The following is a 16,996-nucleotide window of genomic DNA, read 5'->3' as shown; positions in this document are numbered from 1 at the left end:
TCGCATCCCGCCGCCAGCGGCCGCCCGCCCGCCGCCGCGCTCCTAACACCCCCCCCCCGGCAGCCCGGCCCCGCCAGCCGCGCATGCGCTGCCCGCGCTGGGTAGCGCAGCGCCGGCACCTTGCCCGCTGTGAGGGGCTGCAGCGGGTCAGGACCCGGTTCCGGAGGTGTCTGCGGGTCTCCCGGTAGTGCTGCGGGCTTGGGGCTGCCCTGTCAGCCCTGGAGCTGCCATCAGTTCGGACCACCCGAGCTGACGGGATCGCTGGCGAGGTGGCGGTCAGCACCTTGGCACCCACCATCGGGGAGACAGGAAAAGGTGGAACATGCGAGCCACGAAATTACTGTGTACAATACACTGGGTGTCTGCGCAGGCAATAGCAAAACAGATCCTGGGGCTTAACACTGGTATTGCATCCAGCTTGGGCACTGTCTTTGGAGAAAGATGGGTCTCACATGGAGAGGACAGCCCTTTCCATGGGACTGGAGGCCTGAAAAACATGATTTGTGAGGAAATACTGAGCAAGTTGAACCTCTTTAGCCAAAGAAAACAAAAAGGGGGTGTGGTAGGACTGTTAAGTGTGGCTGTGAGGAGAAAGAGAATAATCCATTTTCCTCAATGTGACAGGAATGCCTGGAAGAGGCCTGAACTGCAACCAGGACAATTTAGATTGCCATCTCTAAACACTAAAAGATGGGAACAGATAGCTTGAGAGCTGGTACATGCTTCAGCTGAAGTCTCCAGGCAGAGCATGGACTTGACTGTGGTTGAGAACAGAGCTAGGCAGCCCCTGGAGGTCCCATCCAAACCCCTTGCACTGTCCCTTGTTCACTGTTTATGGGGCAGTTGTCTTGAGTTTCCATAACCACCTCCTTGGTGTGTGGCTGAGCCCAGCACTGCACGCCTGGCCCATGCATCAAATCCTGCTGTTCCGGTTCAACGCCAGATCAGATACCACATCAGAGAAGTGTCACTTTATAACCTATTTCCTCAGATGTTAATAACTGCACTAAGTGCAAAGAAGTAGAAAAACAGGTCTGTAATGTCTGCAGAGTCTAAAACACTTCAGGATGCTTTGTGCAAGGTGTTAAGAAGCACTTCATTAGAAGACCCAGAAAGTTGTATTTGGTTACTACCAAAGGAAATGACTGCCACTTTGAAATTAACGCAGGTATTTGAATCTGATTTCAAGTTTTTCCCTTACTTAATTCCACATTCCAAAGTCCAACAACCTCTAGAATGGAAGAAGAAAGGATAATCTTTGCATGTAGGTCTTAGATGCAATTAACTGTTATATATGCAGCTTAAAATGGTTACATGTGATAAAAGCAAAATGAGGAGAATATATCAAAATGGAAGCCTATCTAAGTAAAACTACTGTAAATCCACTTATTCTTCAAGTGTATAAATGACATGCATTGAAGGGTTATTCAAGTCAAGCAGCAATTTATAAAGCTAACATGTAGAAATGTCAAAAAAGTATAGTAAAGACCAGACAGAAAACTTCCCTTGCTAGAAATAACTGTTAAGAAACTGCTGTTTGTATTGCTGGACAACTGCTCTCATGCTCACAGTTTCCCAGGAACAGATTTACATTTGCAGATCTCATGGAGAAGAAGTTGTATTGAACATGACCTTCTAACATTGACTCCTTTGTGAGTCAACTGAAAGAACAGCTTCAACAAGATGTGTGCAAGGCTGTATGCAATTTGTCGTACAAAAATGGCATCCTTTTGGTGAGGGAAGGAGGGATTTTCATGAAGTCAGAAAGTTCAGTACATAAAGAAGTTTTTCTATAGTATGACTTGTATTCTGATTTAAAAATAGCTTCACTCATACTCTCACAAGTTACAATAGTGATGCATTTGTTGTGCACTCACTTAAAAATACTGAACAGACACGAGAGCCTTTGGTTTATTGTTTTTCTTCCTCCAACCATACCAGAATGATCTTGAATTTTACTATCTGACTGATGAATTGTGTGCTGGAAAGAGTCTGGATTGGGTTTTGACACAGGCTAACCACCAAAAGAAGAAGATGATTTCCTATGCTTTCCCTTTTGCCAAGCTTCTGATATTTTCTTTATACGCAGGATAAAATGACCTTTTGGTTTTGCTGGATTTATTGTCCCAGGTATTTGTATTTCCTGTTCCTTCCTTCTTCAGTCGTTTTGGCATATGAACCTGTTGTTAATAAACTTGCTCTTTGTACATCTACATTGACTCTGTCATTTGGAGGCTATTACAGTTGTTTAGGCACTGAAATGTATAATCTAATACAATTGTCAACCCTTGAGGTGTGCGGGAAAGGGGGCTTTCAGGGTGTTGGTAATGCATTAGATAAAGAAGACAAGGCATCTTCAATACTATTTCAGAAACTAGTCAATCTTACTTGTTTTGAGTGCTTATAGAATTGCTTTGTCTAAACATGCTCAAATAGTATGACCTTATTCACATTTTGTGCATGTGATTTATATACATACTGATAGGAAATTTGACATTTAAACTAATAAAAAATATTAGACTTCAGTATTAGATTTTTAATAGAAAGACATTTCTTATTAGGGCAGGAAATTGTAATAACACATTTACTGATTTATGGCAATATTTTACTCTCAGATCCTCAAAATGAACATTCGTAGCTCTTCACAGTTAATAGAATTTGAGGTTAACTGGGGAGCAGAATATCGCTATCGCCAAGGAAGAGACAGGACAGCCCAGCAGACAACCTCCATTAACTGAGGGCTCTGCTTAAACCTGGCAACAGTTGTGTTTCTGGAAATGCAGGTGGGGTAATCTCCCTTCTTGCTATTTAAAAGAGGAGTTCCACCCATACACGAATATTGGAAAGAGAAATAACAAATCTAACAGCAGTCTCCATAAATCTCAGTTAATCTCATAGGGTTGATTAACTTGACCTCAGTGGGCTCAGGATCAGAGCAATCCCAGTTTCATGTGACAGCTCCTGGGGAGGCCCCTGCTCATTTACTTGATGTATCTTTAGTTTGCCTATGTGGTCAATGAGGCTAAATTTGTTTTACTGCTTTCTTTTCTATTATGTGCTCTGAACAGTTACTAACATTTGTATTGATCCACCTTGCTAACACAAAGCAGTGCTTCCCTTCAGCTTTCCCTTACAAGTGTTATTTGCGAGTTGGGGCCACAAGCAAGAGTGTTTTCGGTATAAAACTTTCACACTGCTCGTTCCTGCGAATCCTCCCTCGTGCCGGGATTTCTCGATGTTTGTCTGAAGTCCTGGTGACAGTCACTCCGGGATGCCAGGCCTCACTGATGCTCTGACGCTGGGAAGTGATCCGTCTGTGCTGGCAGAGATTGGCACGTCCCGCTGACAGAGCACACCAGGTTGGGACAGAGGGGCGGCTGAGCTCCCGCGCCCCACCGACGGGCACGTTCCCGCTGTATGTCGCTCAGGCGGCACCCGGGGCCCGCCCTCCGCGGCCCCTCTCCCCGCCCCTCGCCGCGGGTCCCCTGCTCGGCGAGCGCGATGCGGCTGCGGCCGGTGGTGCTGGTGCTGGGCCTGGCCCTGGCCGCGGCGCTGGGCGCGGCGCACCAACAGCACCGCGCCGACTACGACCGGGAGGCGCTGCTCGGCGGACAGGTGGGGCCCGGCCCGCGGGAGGGCGGGCGGCGGGAGCGGGCCCAGGAGGCCGCGGGGCGGGCCGCCGGGACGGGAAGGGCCCGCGGTGACGCGCGGTTCCTCTGCCGCAGGACGAGGCGGACGAGTACGCGCGGTTAAGACCGGAAGAGCAGCAGCGGCGGCTGAGGGCCATTGTGAAGAAGATCGACTCGGATGCGGACGGCCTCCTCACCAAGGGTAACGGCGGCCCCGGGCGGCACATGGCGGGGTTTAACCGGGCCGGGACCGGGCTTTGTCCGTGCTCCGTGTCTGGCCCGGTGCCCTCAGGAGGAAAAGACACGCACTACCCGTGACACAGCTGGTGACAGCCGTGCTGTGGAGAACCCACGTGAAACACCTAACAACCCTCCAGCTCAGTGCGTTAGGAACACCAGCAGCGGATGTACACACAGATACATGCACGGAGGATGCCTCAATCTCTGACACTTCTCTTAGGCGGTGAAAGCAGCCCAGGAGAGCACACACAACAGAGTCAGTGTGCCTCAGAGTGCAATACCAAGTTGCAAGAACCAGCTTTGTGCTGGTACCTGCTCCTTGCACATCTGAAGCCACTCTGAATCGCGTGGATTTCTGTGTTTGAAATTCGTACATGTGTTTCAATACCTGGTGACACTGAGGGATCATATATTCATTCCATCACAATATAGTGTCAAGTGTCTCTTCCCAGACAGGTTTTTATCAGTCAGACTCATGAACTGCACACTAAACTCCGGCCCTTCCTCTCAGTACATTGTTCTGACACTTTTTATTTAAAAACTCACTATGAAAATGTATTTTTGGTGTTCTGCTGTGATTTTGACAAAAATACAGAGTCTCTCAAGTGCACACACATAGAACAAGTAGAATCCTTGTTCAAACACCGGAACAGTGATCCTTCATGAACATGATATTAAACATGCAGGAAGCTTTCTAGGTGAGAGGATAAAATATGTTTTTAAAGCCAAGATCAACTACATCTCTTGATGTCTTCATATGCTGAAACTGATCAACGGCACTCTTATTTCAGTGTTCCAGCCTCTGACTGAGTAGAGATGAGGCAATCCATAACTTCAGTGGGCTAGCTTATCCTTGTAACAAGCAACAGGCAGTTCACAATGGGAAGGCTGTAAGGGAAGAGTTCTATTTAAAGTGTAGGAATTCCACCCATCCTCCATGCTCATCTTGTTCTCAGTCCAATGGAAACCTACCTTCCCCTCACTTCCCAAAGGAAAACTTGCAGTGAAATGCATTTTTACACTAAGAAGTTTATAGTATTGAAGCTTTTTCAGCTCATTTGTTTCTCAGTGTATTGCAAAATATTCCTTGAGAATTTTTCCTTATTAGTGGTGTCTCTGCTTGGAGGCTAACAGTGACAGAAGGTGCGATATATGACTACTGCTTCTCTAATGTCAGAGCATTAAGTAGTTTGGATTAATGGCACGGGACATGACATGTTCAGATAGCTGTGCCTCGTGCCTTAAATGCTGGGAATAAAACCATGCTCTAAATTAGATGTTGTCCATCTTTAAGCCATGTTGCAGGTTCTTGTGAGGCAGTGCTGGTTTTGTGCACAAGCTTCAGCACAAGCCGTGGCATGCACGCCTCTGCACGCTCAATCAATTCACAGATTTTGTTAACAAAGTTGGTTCCTTTGGTAATAGAAATTCAATATGCAGAGTATATTTTTAAAAATCTCTTGCTGCTTTTCAAAGACATTTAAATAAACCTGGTAAAGTTGTATAGAAACTTTTGACACTTCTGTCAAGAAGGACAGAATAAGAGATTTTGGTATCTAAAAACTGGTATAATATTTTTCTTAAGTAGAATTGTGTGCGATACTCTAGTAGTCATCAGGACTCTTCAGAGCAGGATTCTAGTTGAGTTGAGTTAGCTGTATCATTTTGCAATGCAGAGGAAGTTGTCTACCCCTTCCAGGTACCTGAGAGAGTATGTTCTCCCCATCTTCTTTAAAGGAAGCGACATTAATGTATTTTGTGAATTCATCTGTATGTTAAGCTTTATTTCTTTTCACCACATTTCTATCAAAAGAAGTAGCTTAAAAGCATTTCCAAAATACATAGGGCTTGATTTTGCCCTAAGTAAAAGGAAAATATCTGTCAATATTTTATTTTGAGTAACTAAGGCCACAGCAATGAATTTAGTTTTCAGAGGAAACCCAAGACTGATGGGAACAATGATTTCTTGGGGTACCAAGTTATGTTTAGAGCTGTGTGTTTAAACCATATTCAGCATCATTTCCACAAAGCTCTGAAGACAAAATAATAATTAAAAGCTGAAAGCAGCAACAGTGCTGATTGGCTTCGGATTTGAAAGGCATGGCCACAGCATCAGTACAAGCTGACATTTCTGTCAGCAGTCATCAAAAGGGGCAGGCTGCTCCTTCCCTTGTGCAAGTCCCAGTGAGCTCAATAGGGGCACTTTCTCAGCTGAAAACTAAGAGAAGTTTCCAGTGATGCACTCTGCTTTGCAGCTCTATGAACACTACCTGTAGTAGTTTTTTCCTGCTATTCCCCAGGTGTATCACACTTTTTCTGGCAGCACCTATAAAGGCTGTATTAAAGCCACCATGTAACTCTAGCCTAAGGGTATCAATGGGGAAATAGTACTACCAAAGTAAAACTGAAGCTGTGATCTATTCTCTCATTCGGTTAACTTGGAAAAGAAAGCCATAGCATAAACAGATTGTTTTGCTTTAAATAACCTCTTCTCTATATGCTTACAGCTGATTTGCAGAGTCTACTCCAGACTGAGCAGACCTATGGTATTTTTGCAGTTTTTATAGTGCAGATGATCCTGATTTTTTACATTTTAGTATTTTTTTAATGATTTTCACAGATGAGCTGAGCTCCTGGATACAGCAGTCTTTTAAACATTATGTTACACAAGAAGCTAAGCAACACTTCAACGACTATGACAAAGATGGTGATGGATTACTGTCTTGGAAGGAGTATAATATGCAAATATATGATCGTGAAATTGATTTTGATGATAACTCTGTCCTGGAGGATCAGGAAGAAGAATCATTTCGACAGGTAAAATGTTTCAGCATCAGTTTCTATAAGCTGCTGGTAAAAGGCAGCAATGTTTGTTTATTGTGATGGAACAAGATGGGTAGAGAAACCGTGGCAGCTGGCACATTGTTTTAACACTTTCATCCATCTGAGATAGGGGAGTAATTAAAGGAGAGTAATGGAGTATTAAAGCTGCTACCAACAAAATGAAGATAGAATGAAATCGTACCTCCTGAGCATATTTTGCTAGCTGAGTGGAGTGTAAGTCCATTGACAGTCTTTATCACAGAGCACAGCCTCCAGCCATCTTCTTAAACCAAGATGGCAACCTGGTAGGTTGGGTCTGTAGCCTAACCAGTGACCTGCCTTCAGCAGGGGCCAGTACCACTGGTGTTGAAGGTAAAAACCCTTATATTCCTTAACCCCCTTTATTGCACTGCTCTACCCACTTTTTCAGGTATTTCTCAAGTACCTAGTGTAGGGTATCAGTGTTGTCTGCTTTAATGCTTTCTGTCCATTAGAGTCCCACAGAGAAAGCAATAGCAATTCAGACATTGATATTCAGACATTGACTTCAAACCGATCAATAAAATTTGATATATATGGATTAATCCCATTTGTAAGAGCAGACACTTAAGAGTGGAAACAGGCAGGGAGGAAAGGTTCACCAAGAACCACCCATAGCACAACCTATTTCCTTTCAAGTTACACATTTATAGGCATATTTAAATATTTCCCAGAAAGGAATAAGCGAGTCTTAGACTATCCTGGCCTGAATTTTGGTTTGATTTTAGCAGTTTTGGTTTGTTAGGGGTTTAGTTTTGTTTGCTTTTTTGTTTTTTCCCTGTAAAGATTACTTTGTCTGTTTTCAGTATAGTAGATAATGTAGGATGTTGGCAGAAGTGAAACTAAAATGTACAATGGACGGGATTTTACACACTGAGGAAACGGTAAAGCTTTGGAGGTCACTTCACTGAATAATTACATAGCTTATAAACAAAACAAGACTTCAGATGGAACTAGAAGTCAAAATATTGGTCCCATATTTGAGATACTGCAATGATACATGTCTGTGCTGAGCTAGAACTCCTACTCTTATACTATGACTGCTTCCTAGGTTTTTGTGCTTGCTGATTTCTTCAACATATATTGTAAAGAGCAAAACAGGCAGATTTGTACAAGCATCGTATGTCAACCAGCTTCAGCCTTGGAAAGATCCTGCTCTAAGCAAAACGTAAAGGTTATAATAGCATGGTATTGATTTAGCAGTGACACCAAGTAGACATATAAATTTACCAGAAGGTGGCAGCCTTGTCCATCACTGCTCAGAAAAGCTCACTGAAAAGCAGACTTTTTCCCTCAATAGCTAAAGTTTATGCTGCAGTTCAGTAGTTCCTGTAGTCAGTCCTGAATTGCCTTCCTATTTAAACCCTCAGCTAAGGACAGCTTTTCTTGAGGACTACATTTAATTTCTTTGTAGAATAGTTACAGTTATACTGTATTCCTTACATCTTATGCTCTGTATTACTCAGGTTAGCCTGATTTTGAGAGAAGTGTCAATAAATAGGATATAAACTAGGAAGTACAATTTCAAATCGTTATTTGTGGATATTATTTAGTTTTAAAGAGCGTGCTGATATCTGTAAATAAAACAGGTTGAATAAGTGACTTTGCTTTGAAATACTTCGAGATGTAATCACAAGAGTCTTGTGTTAAGGGAAGCAGTCTGATACTTCACACTTTAAATGGCTTCAGAAAAGACATTTTACATATATGATTTTTCAGGACCTCCTTAGAACTACAAACAGCCCTTGATATAAATGAGATATAGATCCAGAAGGTTAAGTGTCCTTTAAAATGTAAATTCTGGAATTTGCAGTGGCTACCATTAATGATAATCATTGTACTCCACTAGGCTAGTTTGGGAATTGGTGACTTTTAGAAGAGGAAGCAGATATAAAGACAAGGATTGGTCTTTTCATTATCTCTCTTTTGTGTTTTCAAAGCCCTGACTAAGAGCGTGTTTTAAATGTCTCCTTAAATTTGAATAAAGGAAGTTTTTATGCAGTTTTTAGAATAAAACTACTTCAGTTAATAGTGCTCTTCTTGTTGCTCTGGATGAGCTCTTTTAGTGAAAATACAGCATGAGTAGAACATGAGTAGATAATGTGAAACAATTAATATTCTAATGAGCTCACAGCCAGCTATTATGATGTTGTTTTTCCTTTTCATTAAGTCCTCTAACTAAATCTATTTTCTAAGCTTCATTTAAAGGAGAAAAAGCGTTTTGAAAAAGCTAATAGAGATGATGTTCCTGATCTAAACGTGGATGAATTTGTTGCTTTTGAACATCCTGAAGAAGTGGAGTATATGACGGTAAGATTCAGGGGAGTATCTTTATCAGGCTGTGTCTTTAGATGCAACATCTCTTTAGTGTGTGTGGTCAGCCCCAGCGCTTCAGGAAGTGTGTTTTTGAGCAGTTACGTGTATGGCTTTTACAGACCAAATCAACACTTAGCTAATGTGTGGTGCATTCAGTTTCATGCCTAGTTCAGAGTTCAGTTCGAGCTAGGCTGATTCACGGGAAAGATGTCTTTGCAAAGGAAAAATGCAAATTAGTGAATACATCACATGAAAAGTGGAATGAGAGGATGCAGCTTTGCACAAATCCATGTTTCTCAGCTATTTCTGTAGTTCTGAATTATGCTGCATGATTCCAGCTCTGTGAACACCTTCCAGATCCAGTTTCCATAAAATCTGGCAGCCTAAACTCTTAACACATCTGCCTTGATGCACAGGAACCAATTACTGGACTAGTCTGTGGAAAACAGAAAAGCAGATTTGCCATGAAGGAGTCATTCCTTTAAAGAACACCTCACTGTTCTGAAGTTATTTATTGCTGCTTCTCTTGATTACAAGTTGCTAATTTTTCACAAATTGATTGTTTTGCTTTTCCTGTGTATGCAAAAGGACTTTGTCATTCAGGAGGCTTTAGAAGAACATGATAAAGATGGTGATGGATTTGTTAGCCTGGAAGAATTCCTTGGTGATTACAGAAGAGACCCAAGTAAGGAAAAGGTGTTGGGGGGAGCAGGAAAGAAGGAGCTAACAAAAGCTTTTGGAAAGGGATAAATTGCATGCACCTTTATTTTCAGCTCTTTATGTCTCCACCTACAGATTCTGAGTAACATTATCCTGTCTTTTAGAATAATCCAGTTTCCTGATACTGGGCACAGTGGCTCATTATTTCACTCTGCCCAGTGTGTGCTTAGCAATAGTTTACATATAGCCCATTCCACTCTTTTCCTTGCAAGTTACTTCATGCAACTGAAAGCCCATTCCTCAGCACTAGGTACGTAGCTGAAGTAAGACATGGTTTTGGTAACTGAACACGTCTGTGAAACTAGCCAGCAGGAATGAAAGGTTAAATTTCCCTGGGCTTTATCAGCTTAAGAAGGCAGCTGTGAGCCCTGCTTTAGGAGGAGTGAAGCTGTGTTTTAAGAGAGGTGGAAGGGAAGTGTAAGGAGCCCATTCACTGGACCAGATACCAAAAGCCTGTCTGCTTTCACTTGTTTCTCTCACTCTTGCCCTTCTTAAACTTGATCTATTCCTTCTTTAGCAAGAAAAAGGACACTTATCTGGTGTTAATCAGCCCTTTACCTATATTGCTAATAGATACATATTTTCTATCCTGTATTTGACTTGCTACAAGATAGGGCAGATAACTCCTCCAGTTCCAAAAAGACCAGTAGCTTTAGGCATGTGAAAAGTCTGCTTGGTCCTAAGGAGTGCTAGTTCCTAAGTGTGGACTAACATCCTGACTGGGGAAAATGTTTAAGCCATATGAGGATATGGAGAAACAGGGGAATAGGCAGTTTCTGTTCACTCCAGTGAACCCTGGAATTTCACCTTTTGTAAGTGTCTTTATTTGCCAGAACCAGTAAAAAACAATAGATCTGTGATGCAAGTGCAGAGTTCTTTTATCCTTTTTCCTGCTTGGACTTGAAAAAAGCTTTTCAAGTTGTTGGGAAGGAGTGAAATTGTTGCTAGGGCCCTTGCAATAAGAGAGAAGGTGACAGCTTTGTCATTAACACATTTTAGCAAGAGTTCAGAATCAGCTATAACTGTAGAAACTACTTGAACTCTTCTCCAAACAGCTTCTCTCCTGCAGACAGCGTTCCTGCTGTGCACTTTAAAATGACTTAATAAACTACATGGTGGGTCTGGTTTCATAACTGTCTTGTGGCTTTGGGCAACAGCGTATGGTGAATTGTGACATTAAGGGATAATCTACTTGCAAAACTAGATGTTAGAAAGGAAGAAGAGGGACTTCACTCTTGTGCTTTTATAACAGAAACCTAATAATAGTTGAACTGTTATTTACCTGCTTGTGATGCCAACTACTTCGGACTTTCAAAAGGTTTAAGAAGTCATAATACCTGTTCTTGCTTGTCTGCAATAGTTGCAGATTGATGAATTACTCCTAAATTTCTCAAAGAGTTAGAGACAAGTTTAAGATTGCTGACGAGGTGCAGGATGCAATACCAGTGCATAGAGTGAGTATAAACCAAGTCTACGAATAAAGAACAGTGAATTAAATTGCTTTGGGTACATTCCAGGTATTTTAGAAAACAAACCAAAATGAGACAGTAAGCTAATGTTAAAGCCTCAGGCTTGAGCCTGAGCTGATCAAGAGCTTTGCCTTCTCTGTTACCTGTCACAGATGGACTTCCCTTGATGTTAAAGAAGGGGAACAGACAATAGAATGTTACTAAAAACTTCATATGGCCTTAAAATTTCTCAATGCCACAGAATCATGCCAAACACTACCCACTACTTTCCTCCATCTGTTATGAGCCCAGATGACCAATGTCTGTGGTACTGCTCACATTGCTGCTGTATGATACTCTCAACATGGCACCTGCAACACAATTATTGCATGCTTATGGGAGAGAGTAATCTTAGTCAGGGTAAATACTGCATATGTAAGACAGCTCTGTCATCCACTTGAACTTCTTCCTACTGATGTGTCAGTTGTCACAATAAGTAGGAAACCATCTCCCTGGCAGCACACTCCATATAAAGTATGCTTTTTCCATTACCAATCTAGGTAAATGTGGAGATACTAAGATAAACAGTTCAGTTTATGATAAACCTTGACTTTAATATCCGCTCAGTTCAATTGTAAATTTACAATGTTAATATTGTCTTAGCTTTACATTCTGTTTTATTGTACACAAGGATTTTTTTCATCTGTAGACAGCTGCATTTATTTAATCTCTCGGGACTGGTCTGTAAGGCTTGGCTTTATTCCCTGAAATCACTTTTGTGTTTTATGAGATTAACTGAATTTGCTATGAGAAAAAGTGAAAACATCTGCTTTGAGGTAAGGACTGGCTTTAAACTTGACAAATGTCTCTTACTAGCTGCAAGGGAAGATCCAGAATGGATACTTGTGGAGAAGGATCGGTTTGTGAATGACTATGACAAGGATAATGATGGAAAACTCAACCCTCAAGAGCTGTTGTCTTGGATAGTACCCAATAACCAGGGTATTGCCCAAGAGGAGGTATGTGTTTTAACTGCTGTTTAGATTTGAATTAATGCAGTAGAATTATGAATGTATTGCCAGAAAATGATAGATGCGTTTAGATTCATTTTGTCTCAGTAGTTGAAAAGGAACACTTAGGCACATCTTTGTATATATTTTTAACCTTCTTTCAGTCTGGCAAAGAATGCAGGTCCTTTGCCTGCATTAGGCAAATTTGAAGTTCCTATTAATTATATGTGTGTAAATTAACAAAGTATTTTTCTACCTGTTTAAATAGCTTATCTGGTTTAACTTAAGGGTACGGTATTTTAGTCTGTTATTTTGTTGTAATTGTAGGTAAATCTAATGAGATACACAACTAAAAGCAGCTGTTACCTACTGACAGCATCATTTTGAGAACAAAAATTGATTGTGATTCTTCTAACTGGATAAATCACCATAATTTGCAGAACTAAAACCTTGTGTTTCATGAGCACAAGAAAATTGAAGTATTCCATAATTCAGGATGCCGTGATGCAAACTTTGATGAGGATGATTTTAATCAGGGGTAGAATGCCATAACAGGTTGAAGTGGACTCTCATTTTAGCTGTCTTTATTTTGTCGTAGCAGGCAGTAGAAGCACTGAGTGTTCCAGAACAACCTGTTTTAATGAGCAGACTTTACAGTCACCAACTGCAGTGGAGGGGATTTCTGCCTTTCCCCTAGTAACTTTGAAGCTGAATTTGAGTCTCTCTCCTTTGCACTGGAGGATTTTGGTGATAGAATGGCAGGAACAATAGGTCTTCCCATGCCTGGTAGAGGCAGCAGACACTTGATGTCACACAGCACAGCCCATCTGCTGTGTTGGACCATGTCATTGTTGAGGTCCCAGCTCTTCCTGTCTCAGCTCTTGGTGACAGAAAAAGCCGTGTGGCGAGCCAGTGGTGAGGGCTCTCCTGTTCCTGACCTTGCAGGAGGTTAAGAGTGCTCTGGTGGTATTTTTGTTAATGTGGATGTGCTTTTTTTAACATCTCACTCTTGAGGCTGCTTGGTTCTTATTTCACAGAAACAATACTGTTAGAACCAACATGAATCCTGTCTGGTGTTGAGTCTGGTCATACCTGTGTTAGTTTGCTTGGTTATGTTGGGGGGCTTTTCACCAGTTCTACCCTATTCATTCAGATGTCAGCTTGCAGCAAGGCTGTGCTGTAGGGATAGCCTGGTTCTGCAAGAAATCATTCTTTTACTTGTTTCTATAATATGCCTTTTTCCCTCTCTCTTCAGTTAATATAAGGGCTTAGTGAAGTCACCTATCATAAAGAGAAGGCAGCACTGATTTAAATCATAAGCTGAATATTGCAGTGCCATTTTGGCATTTCAAAATGATTTCAGTAACCTGGTAGCTGAATAACATAAAAATAGAAAAATGATTGTACATTCCATTTGCAGGAACGGATATGTGTTTACCAAGATGTTTGTCTTAATAATCTTTTAGCTTTCGCCATGCAGAGTGCTTTTAGAATCTGCTTGGCTGACGTTAGTCCCTGTTATTTTCCTCAGTGCTTTTTGGTGATGTAGTCAGCTTAAATGTAAGTAATATTTAATGTTTTTAAAAAGTCACTAAGCAGTTCTATTGAGCCAAACCAATCAGAAAATGTAGGAATGGAAGGATTCTCTAAATCCTCATATTCATAGATGTCTGGCAAATACAATTAATCCCATGTAATGCTAGGACTCCTCTATTTCTCAGAAATAATAGGCGCAAAAGCTGCTGTCCTGGCTTGTTAGCTTTGAGCTATGTAATGCTTGTCAATAAGCTACAAGTAAATTATTCTGGAATTGGGGTTTTTTTTACTGCTAAACTCCCCCCTTTTTTTGCTACCCAAAGCTGAAGTCCCTGTGTGTATTTGGCTTAGCTTGTCCACAGTTGAAGGTCACCATCAACTACTTCCCAGTTAAATTTACATAATGAATTATAGCTGTAGGGCATTTTTGCAAATGATACACAGGGAATATCCAGCCGCAGATCTCTGTATGCATGTGTGATGGGAAAGTGGGACTCCACAGATTCAGAGAGGAAAAGATGGCTCAGCACATTAGACACCTCCAGCGCTGAAAGCAAGTGTGCCCACTGCTTAACCTTAAAGAGGCAAAGGGAAACAAACAGGAAAGAAAGGCTCTGTTCTGCATGCAAACCCATGTCTAGCTTGTTACTAGTAACGGTGGTGCAGCAGGACTTGGACAAATCCATTCCAAAAGCATTATTTTGAAGTGCTCACCTCTATTAACTGTGGACATGATAATCCATTTATTTTAAAGGCTCTTCACCTTATTGAAGAAATGGATTTGAATGATGATAAAAAGCTTTCTGAAGCAGAAATCCTCAAGAACCAGGATTTGTTTCTCAACAGCGAAGCAACGGATTATGGCAGGCAGCTTCATGACAAACGTTTCTACCATGAAGAACTTTAGGGTATTTATTTTGTAATCTGTTTTTCTTCCCTTTCTCTCATTTGGAGCTTTTGTTAAAAGCATCCATCAGCTCTGTTGCAAGTTTGATGCTGTAATTACAGTACACTAATGTTTGTGTAAATAATTGTATTCACAATTTGATTGCCCTCCTGCAGACTTCCTTGGGCCTCTTCTAGCCTTCAGCATTCATCTGAAATACTTGCAGAATTATACAGCATTGGGAAATAACTTACTTCAGGGGCCATCCTGTGTTGTGAAGAGTTGTTCTACTGTACTGGGAAGAAGTGGAGACTCTAAATGATTCTGAGAGAATGCAAACCTGTAACTGAGTGACTACTATGTTTTCTAAACCGTTTAATAGGGGTGGGGAGCAGGGAAGATGGGGGGATCTTTAGAGTCAGTATTAACTGTGTTTTACTTAATATGTTTGAAGAAACACTTAGATTAATGCCTCAATTGTTTTAAGAGGTTTCTACTTAATTTTCAATGGTTTCTATACTGTGTTTTACTGTATCATAAAACTTGCTATTTTTACCTCTATAGACATTAATTGGTTTTGATGTACAATTTACAGCCTTAGCAATACAATGGTATTTTACAGTGTTAAAATCCTCTTTGTTTGTTGGATTAAAACTTAGAATACTCTTTCTGTGATTTGTCCATTTGTCCTGTGGGTCACCCAGAACAACTTCCTAAAATGTGAACAATGTCTGTACTATACAATGGCAACATTCTGAGCTTCTATAAACCAAAGACATGTCATCTCCAGATTCAAAACAAGCAATGTGTGCATTTAGCATTTTCTGGACAAGTTTGCAAAAGCAATTGCCTTTGTTTTAATTGGCGATATATGGCACTTGAAAGCATCAAGGCATTGCGTATTTCTAGCAGTAACCTCTATCGTTAACTTTGGTTGAAGGCTCCACAATTACCATTCATAAAAGTGAGTACTGTCCCATTACGTGATTATTGAAATAGTCTGAAAGGTTAACGGCACGACAGCTCCAATTTAGAAAAGAACAGAGATTTGCTTTTTATCTCCTAGGTAGTGACAGCAATGAGCTGAGTGTTTTAAACAGACGGAGCCTCGCAGCACAGCTTTCACGGAGCACATTAGGCAGTTCTAATTTCTAGATAACCAATTCCTGTAATGCTCCTGCAGTGTTCCTCTTGACTAATGTTATCCTTTCTCCCAACTCACTTTGTAGTGAGTAAAAGTAACTAGTTCTGCCTTGCTTTTTTCCCAATATACCATCTCTTCATTATTCTCGGAACAAGCAGGAAATTCCTTTTGACGTAAGTGTTGAAGTCTCACTTTTACAAGGCTGGCAGTTTTGACTCAGAACAAAACTTCATGGGCTTTTGCTGTATTCTTTTAGATATCACAGTGATAGAAATTCAAGAGACGTTTTTCAGTTTTAGTGGTTGGGGGTTTTTTTCCTACTCAGATTTGTTTATCACAATTCCTGGGAATATTTTATTATAACAACTATTGCCATAGTGATAGTGGGGTCTGATCTTAAGTAAGGTAATTAAAGTAAGGAGAAGAAGCCTTTGGGAAGGTGCTACTGCCCTGGACTTGGACTTGACTCCAGGTCATTCCCTGGATAGTGGTGATGTGTGTAAACCAAGGAGAAGAGGTACAGCAGGACTAGTAAAATATGGGGCAGCACAGCATGTGTATGGTCCAGAGCTCAGAGTCATAGAATGGTTTGGGTTGGAAAGGACCTTGAGATCTGTGGTTCTATGATTAATTCACACAGTTCAGACAAACTCTGGTTAGTCCCACTTAGCACTGTAATCCTCCACCTCTTTGAGAAAACACGGACTGGGATATTTTGCTCCATCCTCCTACCTCAATAGAGAGAAACAGGAACAGAAAACTGGGAAAAGCATTTGTAGCATTTGTGGGTTTTTGCAAATCTGAAATGCCAGAAATAGCTGTCATCTGAATCCCACTCAAGCCAGGTAAGTGCTTGTGCCTGAGGTTTAACACTGCTCAGTTTTGGTTTCCCACTGTTGTTACTATCAAAAGAAAGATCTATTGCTGGCTTTCTTTTCACCTGTTTCTATATTTATAATGAATTCCTTGTGGATTATTTTTCCAACTTCTCCCTTTTTGCTGTGAGAGATCAGTGGGGCTGCTAAAATAACGTTCTCCATTATCAAGTATTGCCTTACGCCTCCATTCAGAGGCCTTGGTACACATCCGTGTGAGCAGCATTTATGCAGCACAAAGGATTGTGCTTTAAGTACCTGTAGGCAGATAGGGCCTGGCGGCCGGAAGGTATCGTGCTGTACGGAAAGATAAGACCCCTCTCCAGGTAA

At 41.3% G+C, this 16,996-nt stretch overlaps 1 protein-coding gene across 4 annotated transcripts; it reads left to right on the top strand.

The window, feature by feature from the left end:
• The first annotated feature begins 3,454 nt into the window (after nucleotides 1-3,454).
• RCN2 (reticulocalbin 2) lies at nucleotides 3,455-15,317 on the top strand. Of its 4 annotated transcripts, none has more exons than XM_034066184.1 (8): nucleotides 3,455-3,615; nucleotides 3,726-3,831; nucleotides 6,490-6,686; nucleotides 8,940-9,041; nucleotides 9,636-9,732; nucleotides 12,092-12,234; nucleotides 14,516-14,669; nucleotides 14,824-15,317. In XM_034066184.1, exons 1-7 carry the CDS (start codon nucleotides 3,502-3,504, stop codon nucleotides 14,666-14,668), a joined length of 912 nt encoding a protein of 303 aa, XP_033922075.1. In that variant the 5' UTR covers nucleotides 3,455-3,501; the 3' UTR covers nucleotide 14,669; nucleotides 14,824-15,317. The 4 variants fall into 4 exon arrangements, with proteins under 4 accessions (XP_033922075.1, XP_033922073.1, XP_030901826.2 ...); XM_034066182.1 differs by having other exon boundaries at nucleotides 8,928-9,041; XM_031045966.2 differs by having other exon boundaries at nucleotides 14,516-15,317.
• Nucleotides 15,318-16,996: the final 1,679 nt, after the last annotated feature.

Source organism: Melopsittacus undulatus, chromosome 9 (assembly GCF_012275295.1).
Source record: "Melopsittacus undulatus isolate bMelUnd1 chromosome 9, bMelUnd1.mat.Z, whole genome shotgun sequence".
NCBI lineage: Eukaryota > Metazoa > Chordata > Aves > Psittaciformes > Psittaculidae > Melopsittacus > Melopsittacus undulatus.
The sequence above is the reverse complement of the archived record's forward strand: the minus strand, read 5'-3'. Positions and strand labels throughout refer to the sequence as shown.

Coding starts and splice junctions, on each gene's coding strand:
- RCN2 (XM_034066182.1), top strand. CDS start 3,502: ATGCGGCTGCGGCCGGTGGTGCTGGTGCTGGGCCTGGCCCTGGCCGCG. Junction 6,687..8,927: donor AAGAAGAATCATTTCGACAG/GTAAAATGTTTC, acceptor CTATTTTCTAAG/CTTCATTTAAAGGAGAAAAA. Junction 9,042..9,635: donor AAGAAGTGGAGTATATGACG/GTAAGATTCAGG, acceptor TGTATGCAAAAG/GACTTTGTCATTCAGGAGGC.